The 16,377-nt window shown below is 61.2% G+C and overlaps 1 protein-coding gene across 1 annotated transcript; it reads right to left on the bottom strand.

Annotated features, from left to right (window-relative positions):
* Nucleotides 1-4,701: 4,701 nt before the first annotated feature.
* CNP (2',3'-cyclic nucleotide 3' phosphodiesterase) lies at nt 4,702-7,050 on the bottom strand. The gene is made up of 3 exons (XM_009960053.2): nt 6,409-7,050; nt 5,691-5,833; nt 4,702-5,154 (listed from the first exon to the last, which is right to left on the bottom strand). Exons 1-3 carry the CDS (start codon nt 7,022-7,024, stop codon nt 4,702-4,704), a joined length of 1,212 nt encoding a protein of 403 aa, XP_009958355.2. The 5' UTR covers nt 7,025-7,050.
* Nucleotides 7,051-16,377: the final 9,327 nt, after the last annotated feature.

Below are 16,377 nucleotides of genomic sequence, written 5' to 3'. Positions count from 1 at the left end.
CCAAGGCTCCGCTGAGGAGCGTTACGTGGTTCAAAGCGAAGGCGAACAGACGCTCCCTTTGCCCCAGCGCTGGGGTTTGAGCGGCTTCGGTGACTCCCGTCGCCTCGGCACAGCGGCAGCAGCGCCTGGGCACGGGTGCGGTGGCGGCGTCGCCTCCGTCGGGTCCGAGGGCGGCTCGGAGACGCGGGACTCTCCTTCAGGAAAACCTGCTTCGATGCGCGTTGTTGCTCGGAACGTTGCCTTTCGCGCCCGGTGGTTACGGGCCGTCGCTCACGGGGTGTGTTTCGTCCGTGGCCACAGGGAGCCTCGGGGCCCTTTTGCCAGCGGCTCCCACCCGCAGCCCTCCCTGGCTCCACGTCGGGCTTTGCCGAGCGGTGACGACCAGCGGCGTGAGGCGCCGCCGCCTTGTGCCTGGGTCTCTAGAGCGGAGAGGAGCCGACGGGGGGTGGTAGGCGGCGGCGGCGGCTGGAGGTGATGGTGGGAGCAGGAGCCGGGCAGGGGGTCCGTGCCCCGAGCCTTGTCTGGAAGCGGACGGTTCCCTTGGCGTGGCCGTGGGCCACCACGCGAACGCGGCCGGGGAAGAGAGCCATGGGGAGGCCCTTCCCTTCAGCGCGAGGAGCCGCTTTCTGGAAGGCGATTGTCGCTGGTGACGGGTTTCTTTTGGGGCGTCACAGTGAGAGCCTCAATACTTAACCCCGAAACGCCCCAAGCGTGTCCCCGCGTGCCGCTGCCCCTGAGCAGCCCCAAACACGGGCACCCAACGGCTCTCGCCCCACGTTTGCCCCTCGGCTGCCGGCCCCTGTCTGGTGTTCCCGGAGGGGAAGGGTCGGCGCCGGGAGAGCGGCTGCCCACGGGAAGTACCCAGAGGCTGGAAGCCAACCCGGGCCGGGACCTTGGAGCAGACGTGGTGGAAGTCGCTGCTGCTGAGCAGCTCGGGAGCTGGCGGAGCGGCTTCGGCTTCTGCTGCAAAAGCACCCAGAGCTGCGTGGGGGCAGCGGGGCTCGGCGGAGCAGGCGTGACCTGAGGCTCCCGTGTCGTGGCTGTCGAGCGTTGGCGAGGAGCTGAGGAAGGGTTTGGCTGTGGCGCTTCCCCGCTGGGGTTCTGCTGCCTGACCGTGATGCTCGGGGTGTCCCGGGGGTCGTTTCGAATATGAAACGCGGTTGCGTTCGGGTGCGAGTGGAAGCGATTTCGTGCTTTAGAAACAAGAAGGTGCAGCAGTGAGGTTGGCGTGGGGGGAGGTCTGACCTCCACACCCCAAAGCCTGGGGTGATTTTTCTTGGGTGGATTTACTTTACATGCTGTGTCAGCTCCACCTTTTGCAGGGGAGTATTGAGGGAGCCCTTTCCAGATACCCTGGACTGGGAATCAGCTGTAAAGGCCGTTACGATGCTTCTGGACAGGCTCTTTGTTGTTTTGGCTCGGCAGGAAAGCACCCGGGTTGGTTTGTGGACTTGGAAGCTGCTGTAAAGCCGGATCCTTAGTGCTAAAGGCTTCTGACTGTTCTGTAAATACATTAATGCAAGTTGGAAAAAAAGGAGAAAGGAAAAAAAAAAATGTTCAGGGACAATATGCTGGTGACCCACGGAATATTGCACGTCCCTCAGCCCTCTGTGTCTGGCGGGGACACAGAGCGAAAGCTGTTGGGCTGTCGTTGGGTTTCCGATACGGAAACTGGCCTGGGGCTGCGCTCGGCCTCCTGGCTCCTGCCCCCGTCGAACGACCAAAGCGTTTGGACCACGCGGTGGTTGGCTCTTCTTTCCCAATTACTTCCTCCGTTTCAGTCATCACTAAAGATACTCGCTTACCTTGGAGTGGATGGTGTTCATCCCGCTTAAATCTGTGCCTTGGACCCTCCCCCCCTTTCCTAGGGCAGACGCTGCCCCGCACCTCCCCGCGTCCCTCCGCGCGGTTGCAGCGGTGCCGGGCTGAGGCTGAAGGCGGCAGGGGGGTCGCAGCAGCTCCGTGACCCCCCGTTCTCCGGAGGCCGCTGGCAGCAGCAGCGCTGCGCTCTGGGGTCCCTCTGGTCCCCGCTCGCTGGGGCAGCGGGGCTGTGCTGGGCGTTGAGAGACAGTGCGTGACCGCGGCGGGCCCTGGCTTTCCCCGCTCCCGGGGCCAGCGTCCCCCCTGCTCTTCGCGCAGCCCTGGCCCCAGGAGGGCTCTGGCGGGGTGTTGTGAGCGGGGCCCCGAGCTGAGGCAGCGGCGTGACAGGGGTGGCCCGGCAGGGCGGCAGAGCCGGGCTGCGCAGCGCTGGCATGGCCAGCCTGACCTCGGTGGCCCCGTCTTCCTCCCTGCTTTCACCCGAGAGCTCGTGCTTCGGCGGAGGAGAGGGCGAGAGGCCGCGCTGGGGGGCTGAGCGCGAAACGGCGACCGAGCACCTTCCTTGCATGCGTGTCTGCTTTGTGTAACGGCAGTAAGGAGTAGCTGAGACAAAACCAGGTGCCGATGTGAAGCCAACTTGGAGAGGACGCTACACCCTGCGCTGCAGTATTTATCTGAACCCAAACCCTGAATGTTTACCTCAGTGTAAATATCCCCCCCCTTTCCAGTGGGAGGAAAGGAGCATTGCATGGAGCAATCGCTGTCCCCGTCGCTTTGCCAAACCCATCATCCTCTCCAAGACGGGCTTCACCTCGGTACGAACACTGTCCCTCTTTGGACCTCTCTAGGATGTGAATGGTAAAAATGTGAATATTTGTTGTTTACTTCATTAGGCATAATTCATAATGATGTGTTTATATGAAGAATATCACAGACTGAAGCAAAACCATATGCAATTGGTTTACTTTATTATAAACTGTATATGATGTACAAACTAATAAAAACTGAAATGACGACAGTCTCACTGTTGTTCTTGAACAGGCAAATAAACAAGATATTCCAGCGGTGCCTTTCAGTGCTGGCTGGGAGCTGGAGGGCCGGGTCCTTCCCAGGGCACGGGAGGGAGCGGGGGCAGCGTGCTCCTGCGCTCCCCCAGGGGCTGCCCCGGGCGGACACGGTTTTAGTTCGGATGGAACAGCCCCGGGAGCGTTTCTCAGAGGGAGGGCCCAGCAGAACACCGGGCACTCGCCCCTCACCCCGTGCAGAAGCCAGCGAGGGTGTCGCTGTTGACGGCAAGGGCGGATTACAGGTGCTACAGGGGGTATATACATCTTTTTTTTTAATGTTAGAATTTATTATCATCCATCTTTTTGAAACAGCAGGAAATTATTTTGCTTTACTGGTAAACCTGCAGCGTGCCCGGCCCCAAAGCACTCCCTGCCACTCTCAGACCCTCAGAGGAGAAACGCTTCTGGCGGCGGCAGCGTCGGGCTCCCAGGGAAGAGCCCCGGGCGAGCTGTGCCCCCGCGCCAGCTCCTCGCAGACAGAGCCCAGCACCCGCTTGTCGAACACAGTATTTACAGGTGTTAATACGGGATTAATTCCACAAAGCAGTTCCCCAAACCCTGAGCCATAGCGCGAGTTTAAACTGTTGTCCCGACCTGAATCCGTTAGTTGAGCCTTGGGTTAGAGCAGAGCAGTGACCCCAGCTCCACCGGCCGCGGGTCTGGCAAAGAGCAAAACCGTAAGTTCAGCCTTAATAGCAGAAGTGCGTGATCGTTAACTGTTTTCCAGCCAATGGTTTAGGTTTGAGCAGACTTAAGTTACGCAGTTACGGCACCGCCACTGACTCCCTAAATTACAGTTACGGCCTCCCTAACTCTTAACATTCAAGCGCATTAGAGAAAAGTAGTAAAATCTTGCATGAAGTACAGTTCTGTACTTCAGACATGATTTTAGTTTCTGTAAAATCAGATGGAAGAGACGTTAGTTCATCTCTTCCACCCCCTGCCAAGGCAGGATTGTTCCCTACAGGACAAGGACACTGGACAGGGCTTGGTCCAGCCCTCTCTGACGTGTGAAGGGAACTGGCTGGAGCCAGGCTGCAGGAACTGAATGCCTCTCCTGGTACGTCGCCTGCTCCCCTCTAAGTCCACGGTAACTGTCTTCAGGGCCTCGCCTGGCCACGCGCTCTCCAGCCTGTCCCTCCCCGCAACGGAGGGAGCGTTCGCGGCGAGCGCTGAACGTGACCTGGGGAAGGGCAGCAGGGCCGCCCTCTGCTCGCGGCCCCTCGCTGCCCTCCCCAAGGTCTCTTCTCACGGGCTAAACCATTAGTAGCTGCCACGTGACAGAAGTGATCCACGGGTGGGTCTTGCTGGTTTTTACCCAGCGGTTCAGCTACCAGAACGACCGAGGCCAGTCCCTCGGGTGGGGGCGAAGGGGAGAGACATTGCACAGTTCGCTTCACTTGGCTTCAGCCCAGTTCTGTGCAGGCTTTGGTCTGCCACTGCTCTTCTGCTGACGAGTAAAGATCTAACGATTGTGGTTCGTGGGGAAGTTATAAAAGGCCATAGTTGATCTTCCTCTGAGGAAGAAAACAAGCAGACGACCACGGCCAGTTCTCTCCAAAACTCTTCCATTAAAACGCACTCGGCAGCACTTCAGTTATCGACATCAGTTACATGACAGTTCTCATTTGTCAGTCAAGAGTTGCTTGTTTTCTTCCTTGTTCTGAGGCCATAAACTCTCCCCAGAGAGGCTTCACGCTGGGGCTGGCAAAAGGGCTTACTTTAGTAAAGGTAGAATTATTTCTCTTTACACTTTTAAAGGTTACAGGAGTTACTTGCCTTTAAAACCAAACCAAGGAGCTGCCCTGCCCGTGCTCTAGATGATGGTGCAGGAGCTGAAAGCAGAGCCCCGTTTGTTGGTGCTCTGCGTTGGCACCAGTTTTCCTTTTCCATAATAACCCGAGAATATTGCCTTCACATCGATCTTTTTAGAAAGGATGAGCATCCACATACCGTTATCAAAATACAGCAGCTTCCCTCCTCCAATCTCCCCCACTTCATCCCCTTTGTTCCCCGCCTTTTCCAGCTTCACGAACTCCAGCAGGTCCAGCCCAGTCTGGACTGCTTCGATGCCGGTGGCGCAGCCGAGGGTGATGTGAGCCCGGCTGCCTTTCGGCAGGTTGTCGGTGGGCAGGATCTTATCGGCGTCTCCCGGCCACAGCAGCAGCTGCTGCTCGCTCAGCTCCACGCGAGCGCCGACAGTTTTTGTTGTGACGAACAGGGCAGAGATGGACAAGGTGAAGCCTTTGCCGTAGGAAGCCTTCACAGCCTGGGAGAGGGAGACAAGGCCAGCACAGAGCTTTAGCTGACCGCGGGCGGGGGCTGGTTTCACCGTCCGCAAGCTCGGGGTCTTGGCCCCTCGCGGCGGCTCTTGCTTTGACGGGTCTGAGATACTGTGCGCAACTGGGAGATCCTGGCCTGAAGAGCCTGCCCCGTGAACACGGAGCTGGTTACGTCTTTTGCCTTCACAAATCCCAACGTTTACCTTGGGCTTATCCGATTTGAAATAACGGAGCCGGCAGCGTAAGCACCTTGAATTCATCGTCACCCCAGTCGAGCTACTGGAGACGATGCTGGATGCTCCTGAGGGGAGCAGGAGTATTTTCTTTGGAAACTAACAGGAACTAGTCACCATCTCCCCCACAACTATGACTTTCCTACTGCCCAGGCCACACTTCCCTACAGCGACCCTCTCTGCTCCCAGCACAGCCGCGTCCCCAGCCCACCCAGGGCCTCCTGGATCCCCTGCTGGGACGGGGCAGGGAGACTGGGGTGGTGGGGAGGAGTCAGAGCCCCAGTACTCACGTCTTGCTGTGCGTATTCCTCGGCTCCAGCTGCTTTCCCAAACTCGGTGTATTTTGTGGTGCAGTGTAAGACCCCGGGCGGCCTCTTCACAAAGTAGCTGGTGAGATCGACCTTTATTTTGGGATCTTCAATAGCAACAGCAACTGCAAGTACAGGTGAACAGCATTACCATCACGAAACGATCCCCCGACATCACCCCATGCGCCCGAGTCCTGTCCCAGCTTTCTTCCCCAACCTGTCCTTCACGTGTCATCTTCCTTCCCACTGAACGGGACTAGACGGGTAAATAAAACGCCTCCTTCCACCTGGGCTGGCAGCGGATGGAGCTAGAAAACAACCTTCTGCCCATCATCACAGCTCGTCGTAACCCTGGTGTGGTACAACCCCCTTAAGGGATGAGGCGGGTCAGTCCTTCCCTTCTCTCTGGCTCGCGGCAGCACAGGGGATCCCACCCACCCGAGTAGCGCTGCTGCCACCGGGACCCAGCTCCCTGCAGCGTCAGAGCTAAAGAGACTTCTTAGGAAAAACGGTTTCGTTTATTTTTACTTACAACAGCAACACTGGCAGCTACAGGGAACAGATTAGTAGCTTTAAACATTTTTTCTTGTCGCTAACTTTAACTAGAAATTCGCTTTAGAAGCTGACCAAACTTGTTAGCACGGCAGAAGGAACATTTCACCAACAGAGTCAGAACTTGGTAAGATACTTCTATACATACAGTATTTACTCTCCTTTTTGAAGGCTTTAAGACTCCCAAGCTCATCCAAGAAGGCCTGGCCAGCCTTCCTCAGGGTCTCTGAACTTCTTTTGCTCAAAAACCACCCAAAATACATGGGTAGGAATTCCTTCTCCAAGCTCGGCTTCATCTTCTTCAGCTCTTCCACTGACAGTTTCCACTGGTTCTTTTCCTTCAGCTGCAAGCAATCCATTCGCCACGGGGTTTTGGGCTCGGCAAAGATGACTTTGTACCGGTATTTGTCAGCAATATCAAAGAGTTGGTCCAGTCGTTCCCTCTCGTGGTGAGTGTCGTCCAAAACGATAACGCTGATGTCTCGTTTGCAATAGTCAACTAGATCCTCATCCACCTTTGAATACTCTTCAGGAACGGTGCTTCTTATTAAAGGTGTAATTTTGTAGCTATCAACGGAGACGACCTTGCAGGCATCTTTGTACCGGTCTTGAATAGCCTGGGCAAGAGTGGACTTCCCGCTGCCAGGCAGGCCTCTTAGGATAAAAAAGGTTTTAGATTCCTTGACCGTGGAGATGGTATCTTCGTCGTCAAGGAAAGGGAACTGCAAGCTTTCGGGTCTTTCTTTCGCTGATTGAGTAGACATTTTTCTAAATATTTTAGGCAGGAACGTGTGACTCTTCTTTGAGAAGCCTCTGTTCTGAAATACAAGAAGAAAATATTTCGCAGGGCAGCCACCCCAGGAGACCGCGTGTCCCCCGGCACCAGCTCGCGTAGGCGCACGGGGGGAGGCGAGCGCAGGGCACATCTTCCCCTTCCCCCCCCCCCCCCCGCCCCCCATGTCCCCCAGCCTCAGCCGCCCGGCTCGGCTTAAACCGCCCCTCCCAGCTCCCCCGGCGGGTCCCGCGCGGGGACCCCTGCCCCGGCTCCCTGCCCCCAGCCCCGCCAGCCTGACCCAGGGGCTGCAGGCGCAGCTCCGCTCCCTCGGCCCTCGTGGCCCTGCCTGACCGGGAAGGGGAAGTTTTACCCGTCACGTGGCAGCAACTGCCGTTTCGGCGGCACCACGAGCTGCCAGAAAGCCACAGCCCGGCGCAGCGCTTCGCGTCGGGTTGGGTTCTGAGCGCCGGCACCCGCGGCCCCTCGGCAGAGGGGGGTGTGAGCTGCCGGGAACCCGCCTGACGGCGGGAAACGAAAGTCGCAGCAGGTTGTGGCGGCTGCTGCTGCGAGCGCGTGGCTTCGGCCCAACGATCCCAGTCTGTTCGGGCTCCTCCGTCCCACAGGAGAGGCCGTTTCTGGGTGAAGCCTGCAGCTTCTGGCGGGAAGAACTCCCGTTTCTGAACGTCAGCGCCCCGAACACCTCGGAGGAGGGAATTGGGGCTCCTCGCGTGGTGAGGAACGACTGACCTCGCTCCCGCGCAGACAGACCCCCGGCAGGTGCTGAGCCCCACACGGCAGCGGGACCAGCCCCAGGGGAACCGCTCATGTCGGGGGGCAGCGAGCAAGCCGGGAAAGGCTGCTGGGGGCTGGCGCTGGCTCTGCCCCCTCCTGCCAGCGGCTCCGTAACTGGAATCCCAGATTGATTCCCAGCAGGGCGTGGGAAAACACAGGACTGGAAGAAAACAAGGGAATTCCCCGACTGGGCGAGTTTTCAATAGCATCAACGGGGCAGCCGCTGGTTTTCGGGGCAGCAGGGGAGCTCTCTGCCCCCTTCCCTCCCCAGCTGCTCCTCGCCCAGCCCGACCCCACACCTGCTCTGGAGCCCAGCGCTGTGCCAGCAGCCGAGGGGCGATGCTGAAGGAGGGGGTTCTGCCTTTGATGTGAAAATCGAGCCTTACGGACCACAGAAGGGCTCTGCCCGTGGCAGAACACTCGGCTTTCCTGTTCGCAGCGCGGAGCTGGTGTTTAAAACCCCCCACGATCTCAGCCCATTAACTTCCCTGTCTCTTCTTACAGAACGTGAGGGGGCTTTCGGTCCCCCAGCGCCCGGGGACCCGGACCGGGACCCGCCGCCTCCTTGCGCGTCCCCAAACCGCGGGGACGGCGGGGCCCGGAGAGGGGCGAGGGCCGCAGGGCTCCACTGGGACCCCCGTGCTGCCAGCCCCGGGGGCTGGGGGCTGCCGGGTCCGGGCAGGAGTAGGGAGCGGAGGGTGGGAGCCGCCCCGAGCGCCGCCGCTCCCCGCGGGGCCGGTGTCCCCACCGGCGGGGGGGGACGCGGGGCCGGGCGGTGGCCGCGGGCAGCTGCTGGCGGCGGCAGGGACTGAGGCCGCTTTTCAGCCGCGCAAACAAAAGAACAATAATGGAAAACACCCTCCGGCCCCATTGTTCCCCGGCCAGCTCCGAGGAGAATGGCCGCCTTCACGGGCCGGGCCCGGCGGACAATGGCCCCACAGAGCCCCGCGTCGGCGGGGCCGGGCCCCCGGGCGGACAATCCCCCATTCAGCCCCGGCCCGGCCCCACAAAGCTCCCGCTTGTCCCCGCGCCCCGCGGGGCCGGGACCGGCGGCTCCAGCCCTCGGGGCCGATGAAGCTGGTCGTGCCCCGGCAGCCCCCCGCAGGGACGGCGCAGCCCGGGAACCCCCCCCGCGCCCCACAGCCGGGCACCCCCCCCGGGCGCTTCCTCCCCTCCGGCAAAAGACACCCGGGAGGGGCGGCTGCCCCGGTGCCGGTCCGTGTCCCCCCCGCCCCGGTGGCCCTGGTCCCCGCTTACCATGGTGAGGGCAGCGGCGCCGGTGCGGAGCGGCGCGGCGGGGCAGCGGCTCTGGGGCGGGCGCGGCCGCGGCCCCTTTCATAGCGGCGGGACCCCCCCGCCCGGGGCCGCGCAGGCGCGGGGGGAGCGGGGGGCCGGGCCCGGCACCCCCCCCCGGGCGGTGGGAGGGTGAGCGGGGGGTGCGGGGAGAGTCGGTCCGTCCCCCCGTCCCGCCCGGGGCTCCGCCGGGACGGCTGGGGGGGAGGGGGGTGAGTTGGGGGGGGGGCTGCGGGGAGGGAGGGGGCTGGGGGCGCTAGGGGGGGGCTGGGGGGCTGCGGGGCGGGCGCGGAGCGGGCGGAGAGGCGCCGAGCTCGTGTTGGGAGGCGCGCGCCGTATCGCGACATGCCGCCGCAGCCGCTCAGTTGTCGCCGCGGCGCTGCGGGGCTGTGCGGGGCGGCCGCTCCGCCGGGCTCTTCGCGTTGCGATCGTTCGCCGCCTTCTCCCGCCCGTTTCCCCCTTCCCCGTGGTTCGCGGGTCGCCGCTGCTCCTCCCGCCGGGCCGCGGGGCTCCGGGCGCTCCCCCTGCGCTCTCTGCCCCCCGCCGGGCTGCCGCGTTCCGCGTCCTCGCTGCCGACATCGCCCTCTGCGGGGGGAAAAGCCGCGCTGAGCCTCCCGCACCGCCGAGGCACCGGGAGGGCACCGCGCAGGAGGGACCCCGGGCCGCCGTCGCCGCCGCTCGCTCCGTCCCAGGACGCTGCGGGGACAGCGCCGGGCTCGGACCCCCGGCCCGGGCCGGGGGCAGCCAGAGCCCCGGGTGCCGCCCCCTCCCGCCGGGAAGGGTGAGAGCTCCCAGCTCTTCACGCATCCCCTACGCTCCCCGCTCCATCGCCAGGAAACCTGCCCCGGGAGATGGTATTCCTGACCCTCCCGGCACCGCTGGAGTCCCCTTCTGTCACAGCCAGTGCGGGGAAACGACCCTGGGGACACCTTGCCCCGGCTGAAGAGAAAACAAAGGGGCCCGATGCTTGTTGTCTGAGGGGCTGGAAAGCTCACAGTGGTTGCAGCGGGGCAGCCTGGCCTCGGCGGTGAAGTCTGAGCTGCAGGACTCAGGATTTTACCCCCTCCATGAGCCCCTGGCGCTTTCCCGGTGAGCTCCGGTCCTTGCGCCCGCCGGGCTGCAGCGCCGCAGGAATCGGGCTGCCGGGTGTTCCCGACGCCGCCTGCCCCGAGCTGCTGCGGCTCGGCAGAACCGGGCTGCAGTAACAACCGAATTCCTTGCACAGGGAGAGGGAAAGAGACCAGAAGGGGCTGGATTACTCCTTCCTTCCAGACCACCGCTTTCCAGCTTCCTCACCTCTCCACTGGCATTTTTGAGCTACAGATGTGATTGACTCCTGCAGGCTCTCAATAAAACGTCTGGCTGCCAGAGCACAGGCGTTTGCTACGCAGCAGCGGTGCCCTGCCTGGCTTTGGGATCTAAGCAGCGTCCTGAAAACCCGTCGTCAAGAACTCAAGTGCAGAAAAAGCTGAGGAAAAAAAAGAAGTGTTGGATTCTAAAGTGTTGGGAAAGGTGAAGAACACAAAGCAATACTTCCCCAAAACCACCTACAGCGTTCGTTAATACTTCCACCGCTTCTGTTCTGGTCTGCAGTTACTGAAGCCAAGAATGGCACGTGCTGTCACCGTTTCCTTACTGCTTCCAGCCAGGACACCTACCCGTGTCAACGCTCTCCACGCTCTTCACAACGTATCTGCCCGCATCAGCCGGTTTGCGTTTCCTGGCCCGGATCCACCCTTGCTGCCGGAGCTGGCGCTCTCTCACACGGGCGTAAATAGGCTTCTGCTGCCGCCAGAATTCGCTGCGTGTGTCCAGGTAGGAAATGCCGCCCAGCACCAGGTCCGCTACTTTGATCCCCTGCTTTGTGCTGCTCTCCATCAGATCTGGGAAGGAGACGGTAGAACCCAGGAGAGTGTTAACGGAGGTGACGGGCGAGGCTGCAGTTCAGCGGGGGCTGCTGGCGAACGCTGGCCTGCGCCGAGAGAGAGGCCTGGGCCACGCAGCCCTCAGCGCTCCGCAGAGCTGGGGCGGTTGAGGGGGAGGTTACGGCAAACTCCCGTCCCGCGCGGTTTTGCGGTCGGAGCCGCCGTCCCCAGCCCCGCGGCCGCTGCCCGCTCTGCCCAGGGCAGAGCCGCTCCGCGGGGCCTTCGTGCGAAACGGCGCCTCGGCGGGGGCTGGGGGTCAGCGCGGGACACACACACACCCCGAGAGGGCTTGTACACACCTGGAAGCCAGAGAGCCCACAGGTTTACTCGGGCTGGTAATGCCGCGAAACCTGCGAGCAGGCCGAGTTCTCAGTTACTGCTGTCACCGAGTAAAGCCTTTGCTGGAAAAGGGACTAAAGGGGCTTCACCTTCCTGCCTCGTCCTGAAACAAGGCATTTCTCCAAATCCTGCACCTTGATCTTAACAACGTTTGTAACGAAACCACGAGTGAGTTCCTGTCGCTTGAGCAGCGCTTTGCACTTCCTGCAGGCGTTAGTGGAACTCACCATGGTGACATGAGCGAAGCAGTTTGTCACGATACTGCTTCTGCTTTTGATTTCATGAGCACAGGTTGCTTTGAGCTGATTCACCGCTCGTTACAAAAGCCTGACATTTAGCAGGGAAGGAAATGTGCTCAGACATCGTTATGAATATGGGACCTGTCTCCAAAAGCACCTGTACTCCCCAGACACCCGCCTCTCGTGACCACCGCAAGCACCACGTGCTGTGCAAGCTCCGATACAAACAAGGGCGGGCAGTCGCAGGTACATGAAAGAAGAAACAAAAAAACCCGCTTAGAAGGAACCCGTAGCTAAGCACAACGGAGAAAGACCTTCATCCTTGAGCAGCTTTTCCAGGTAGGCCTTGTCGGCATAAAGCTCTCCAAGAAGCTGCCGCTCTGTTTTGGGATTCCTCACAGGCTCCTGTTTCCTTGTCCCTTTTTGGTCCTTAGTCAGTTTGATTTGGCGTTTCTGATCCGCTTTTTTGCTCTACGGCAAGAAAAAACAAAGGAAGTTGGGGGAGATCAGTGGGGAATGAGCAGAGTCCCGCTTATACTCCATCTAGACCAAGTTATGGTTTAAACAAAACCAGAAAGTCGGTGTCTCACCAATTGCTTTGGTCATGAGCAACGGCAGTTTTGCACCCAGTTGTGCACCCTCACGTCTGAGAGCAGCAGGGGGCGTGACAGCAGGAGCAAGAATTCGTCCTGCCCCGGTGCCTTGGGCTGCCCTGGGGGGCTGCCAGGTCGGTGCCGCGGGAGGACGCGAAGGCCGTGGAAAGGCAGGGTCGGAGTCCCCAGCCAAGGAGAGGCTGCCACAGCCGGGGCTTCCGAAACGCCAGGAGGGTATTGCTGAAGTCTGGCGTCCAAAATGCCCACGAGGACAGGGCGACTCTTTAGGCCCCTCTGTACAAACCACTTTTACCACCGAGGGCCCGTCATTCTGGCTGGAAGAAGCCAAGAGCGGCCGCGGCACCGGCCTCAGAGGGAAGGTGGCTTGGGCGCGGGGGAACAAGGCCCTGCTTCAGTGGACCCCCCAAAATTAAGCAATCAAGAAAATGTCCATTATCAAACATGTGAGCCTCAAACACCAGGTAAAACCAAAGCAAATACTGTGGATCCAGGTACCCTGGCTCGGCCCCGGTGCTGTTACTCGTTACGCTCTGAGGGGCAACCAGCACCACCCAACAGGAACAGGCTGGCAGCAAAATTTCAAACTGGGCTTTGTTTCTCCGTGCTCGCTCTTCCCTGCCCTTCTGCCATCTCCTACATTTTCTGTAGCTTGAGCCCCATCTACACTGAAAGCAGGAGCACCAACGCTCCCACCAGGGACCGGGGCGCTTCCTGCTCGGGAGGCCCTTCGCTAGACCAGCCGTGTCCTCGCTGCTGCGGGAACTGTGGATCCTCTAATGCCTCCTTCAGAAAGTGTCGGCATTACAGGAACCCTGGTGAGCTTCTAAAGCAAGAGCTCTTCAGACTGTACCTCTGCCTGCCTGCTTACGAAGCACAGATCCTCCTTGTTCTCCAGCTTCACCAAGGATGGGCCTGCAAAACACAGAGAAAATACTCGTTAGTGTTCAAGAACAGCAGTGCAGAGGCTTTGGGAATGGAAATGGCCCTAAACGTGCCAAGCCTGTAACGCCCTGTTTGAAAAGCAGCTTTCTACGAATTCTTTCACGCGACACACGTGGCTGTCGGTGCGTTCTGCCAGCGGGGATGCGGCTCCTCTCGGGACTTTCGCCGCTATTTTCACAGGGCACCAGGGGGCTCCCGTCACCGCGTCCTACCCAGGCTGCTGCATCCTGGAAACGGAGGAAGAAGAGGGAGGGCAGGTTCTTCTCAGGGATCACAGCTGAACCGTAAGATGGAAGGAAAGCCCCAAGCAGAGGGGTCTCCAGCAATCCAGAGAACTGTCCCACAGGTTTTGTGCTCTGGCCTCAGGGCAACCCCCCCATTTCGTTTTCACCCTGCTGCTCAGCTCGCGCTCGAGCGGGGGCAAGCACGGCGAGCACCTCGGCTGAGAGCTGCGAAGATGCCCAGGCCTTTGGGTGAAGCCAAGAAAGCAGCAGCCACGGAGGGAAGCAGGCTGGGCCTGGGAACGTGCCCTGGCGGTTCAAACAAACACCGCCCAGGAAAGAGCGCCGGGCCTTTACGCATCTGGGCGATGAAGTTACCCGCTGGCCCTGGAGGTGGGCTGGAGTTTTGCAACCGGTTTCAGCGGGAGTGAGGCACTGAGCATCGCCAGGATCGGGCCTGTGAGCACGGGGGTGCAGCAGGGTGTGCCCTGGCTCGGGGCCGGGCCGGGCTGTCGCGGATCCACCCGAGCAGCCTCCAACCAGCCGGGCGGGTTTGGCAGCAGCCTCCCAGCTCGGCACAGCTGCCTCCTGCACGCGTCCAGGGCGGCAGCCCCGGCCGAGGCGTCCTGGCGTGCCCGGGAGCGGCCGCACGGCCCGTCCACGAGAGCGCGGCGACGAGACAAGCCACGGGAAAAGGGGCGAGCGCTCGGTTTGCTTCGAACGGCGCCGGGCCCTCGGCCTCTCCCGCCTCCCGCAGGGCTCGGTGCTGTGCGCGGCGCCAGGCGCTGGGAAAGCGGCGCTCCGCTGCAACAGGCAGCAGTTTCACTGCTCTTGTGCAACGCACACGGGAGGAGAACCAGGATTGCAGGAAGGCCGCTCTCAGGTGGCAAGGCCAACGTCTTACCAGCTTTGAATATTTGAGGATAAAGGTCTCAAAATGGATTCTGTGATCAGCAGGGCTGTCAGCAGATGAGCTGCTCTGTTCTGCACTACCCAGAACATTTTCACAGGGACTTTGGAAATGTAAGTCAGTGCCATAATTGACCCACTGAAGTTATATGAACAGGCATTCGGACAACAAAAGCAGGCAGGCAGAGCAGGGCTGGGCTCGTTCTGGTGCCTCCTGGTTTCACCTGAGAGGGGCCGCTGAGCGCATGAACCCAGGAGCAAAGAGACCTGGGTCACGGGCGGAGCTAACGCGCCCCGGCTGCCCACCCGCCGGCTCCTGGCTGTGCTGCCGGGGCCAGAAAATGCCACATCTTACTTCCGATGCAGTTGACAATGGCCTCCTGGCATTTCTCGATGCCCAGCTGGAACTTCTGTAGGTCTGGACGTTGTCTGCGGCCTCGATGATAAAACACTAATGCAAACTCAAAATCACCCATGGTGTATAACGTCTCAGCTTTTTGGTAAAGTCCCTAAAATGACACGTGGGGAAAAAAAAAAAATATATATATATAAAGATATAAAAATAAAGCTTCCCAGATCTCAATGAACACCCTGCCAGGCAGAAGTGAGGGCCCTGTGCCGTTGCCATCTGTGTACGATAAAATCTGATCCCGGAACTCTTTCTCAGTTGCTGACAAAGCGCCTCCACTCCTCTGGAAGCCACAAAAACGCCACGGGCATGTTTAGAGTCGGCCGTTCCGACACCATACTGTCTCCCAGACCCTCCAAAGTCCTAGGCCACCCCAGGCTCTTACCACTTCACGCCGTTTACCTTGAAGAACGTTTTGTCATTTTGGAGAGAAGCCTCAGCATCTTTCAGGGCATTTTGTGTGTCTCCAAGTTTCAGGTAACATTTCGAGCGGGCAGCTAGGCAGTGCTTGTCCTCCGCCCTCAGCTTCAGCGCCTGGAACACAGCAGACACGGGCAGGCGGTGTCAGTGCCGGCCCAGCAGCAGCAACCAACACTCACAAGCACAGGTACTGGGTGCCACCCGCTCCGGCCCAGCCTGCATCTTGGTGATGGAGGAGGTTAAAAGCACAGCTTTACCGAATTTTACATTTTTATCTCAAAGAAATAGCATTCTCTGGACGTTAGCACATCCCCTCCGCAGCTCCCCTGTCTTCCCTCGCCGCAGGTGCTGCACCCCCACCCTGGCCAGCCCCCCCTGCACGCTGTGTCCTCCCTTGGGGACAGCGCGTCCTCCTCCTCCTCCACGTCCCCCTCCCCTTCGTGCCACCGATCCCGCCGGAACCGAACGCCACCGCCACGCCCGGCCCGTCGCGGCCGCCCCCTCCGGTGCCCCCGGGCGCCCCCCGCCGCGGCCGCTCACGTTGTCGAAGCAGCCCAGGGCCTTCCCGTGCTCCCCGCGCCGGCACAGCAGCTCCCCCTCGGCCATGAGACCGGGGAAGGTGCCGATCACCGCAGGGCCCGCCGCCGCCGCCGCCGCCGCCGCCATGGCCGCCGCCGTCGCTTAGCAACGGCCCGACTTCCGGCGTTTGCGCGAAGCCCCGCCCAGGAGGTGACGTCGCGGCGGCGCGCCCGGCGAGGTTGCCCGCGCCCCGGCAGGGTTTCCCGCGCTGCCGCCGTGGGCGCGGAGACACCGAGCGCGGCGTCGCGGCGGCGGCCCCGCCCCCAGCCCCCGCCCCCCAGCCCCCGCCCCCCGGGCTGCCGCCCCCCGGGCTGCCGCCGCCCCGGTCCGCCAGCGGGGGAGCTCGCTCGGGGGCCGGAGGTGGGGGGTTCCCTCGGGCGTGGGGGACCCGCGGAGGGGTCAGCGTGCCCGAAATCACGCCCGCCGCGCTGCTGGGAGGGGGGGCGGGGGGGAATGCCCGTTTCTTCCGCCAAAAGCTGTGCGGGCTCCGGGCGGGGGTCGCGCAGCGGGTGCTCATGGTGTCTCTCTCCGGTGCCCGTTGGGGTTTGTGCTCTTTGGAGCCGCGTTTCCAAAGCCCCGGAGGAACGGGCAGAAGGGAAAGGGGGTGCGGGAGCTTTGCAAGAGCCGTCGTGGGAGTGTCCCGGTTACCACCGAGCGTCA

Source organism: Leptosomus discolor, chromosome 25 (assembly GCF_034619465.1).
Source record: "Leptosomus discolor isolate bLepDis1 chromosome 25, bLepDis1.hap2, whole genome shotgun sequence".
NCBI lineage: Eukaryota > Metazoa > Chordata > Aves > Leptosomiformes > Leptosomidae > Leptosomus > Leptosomus discolor.
This window is presented reverse-complemented; position numbering and strand designations above follow the sequence as displayed.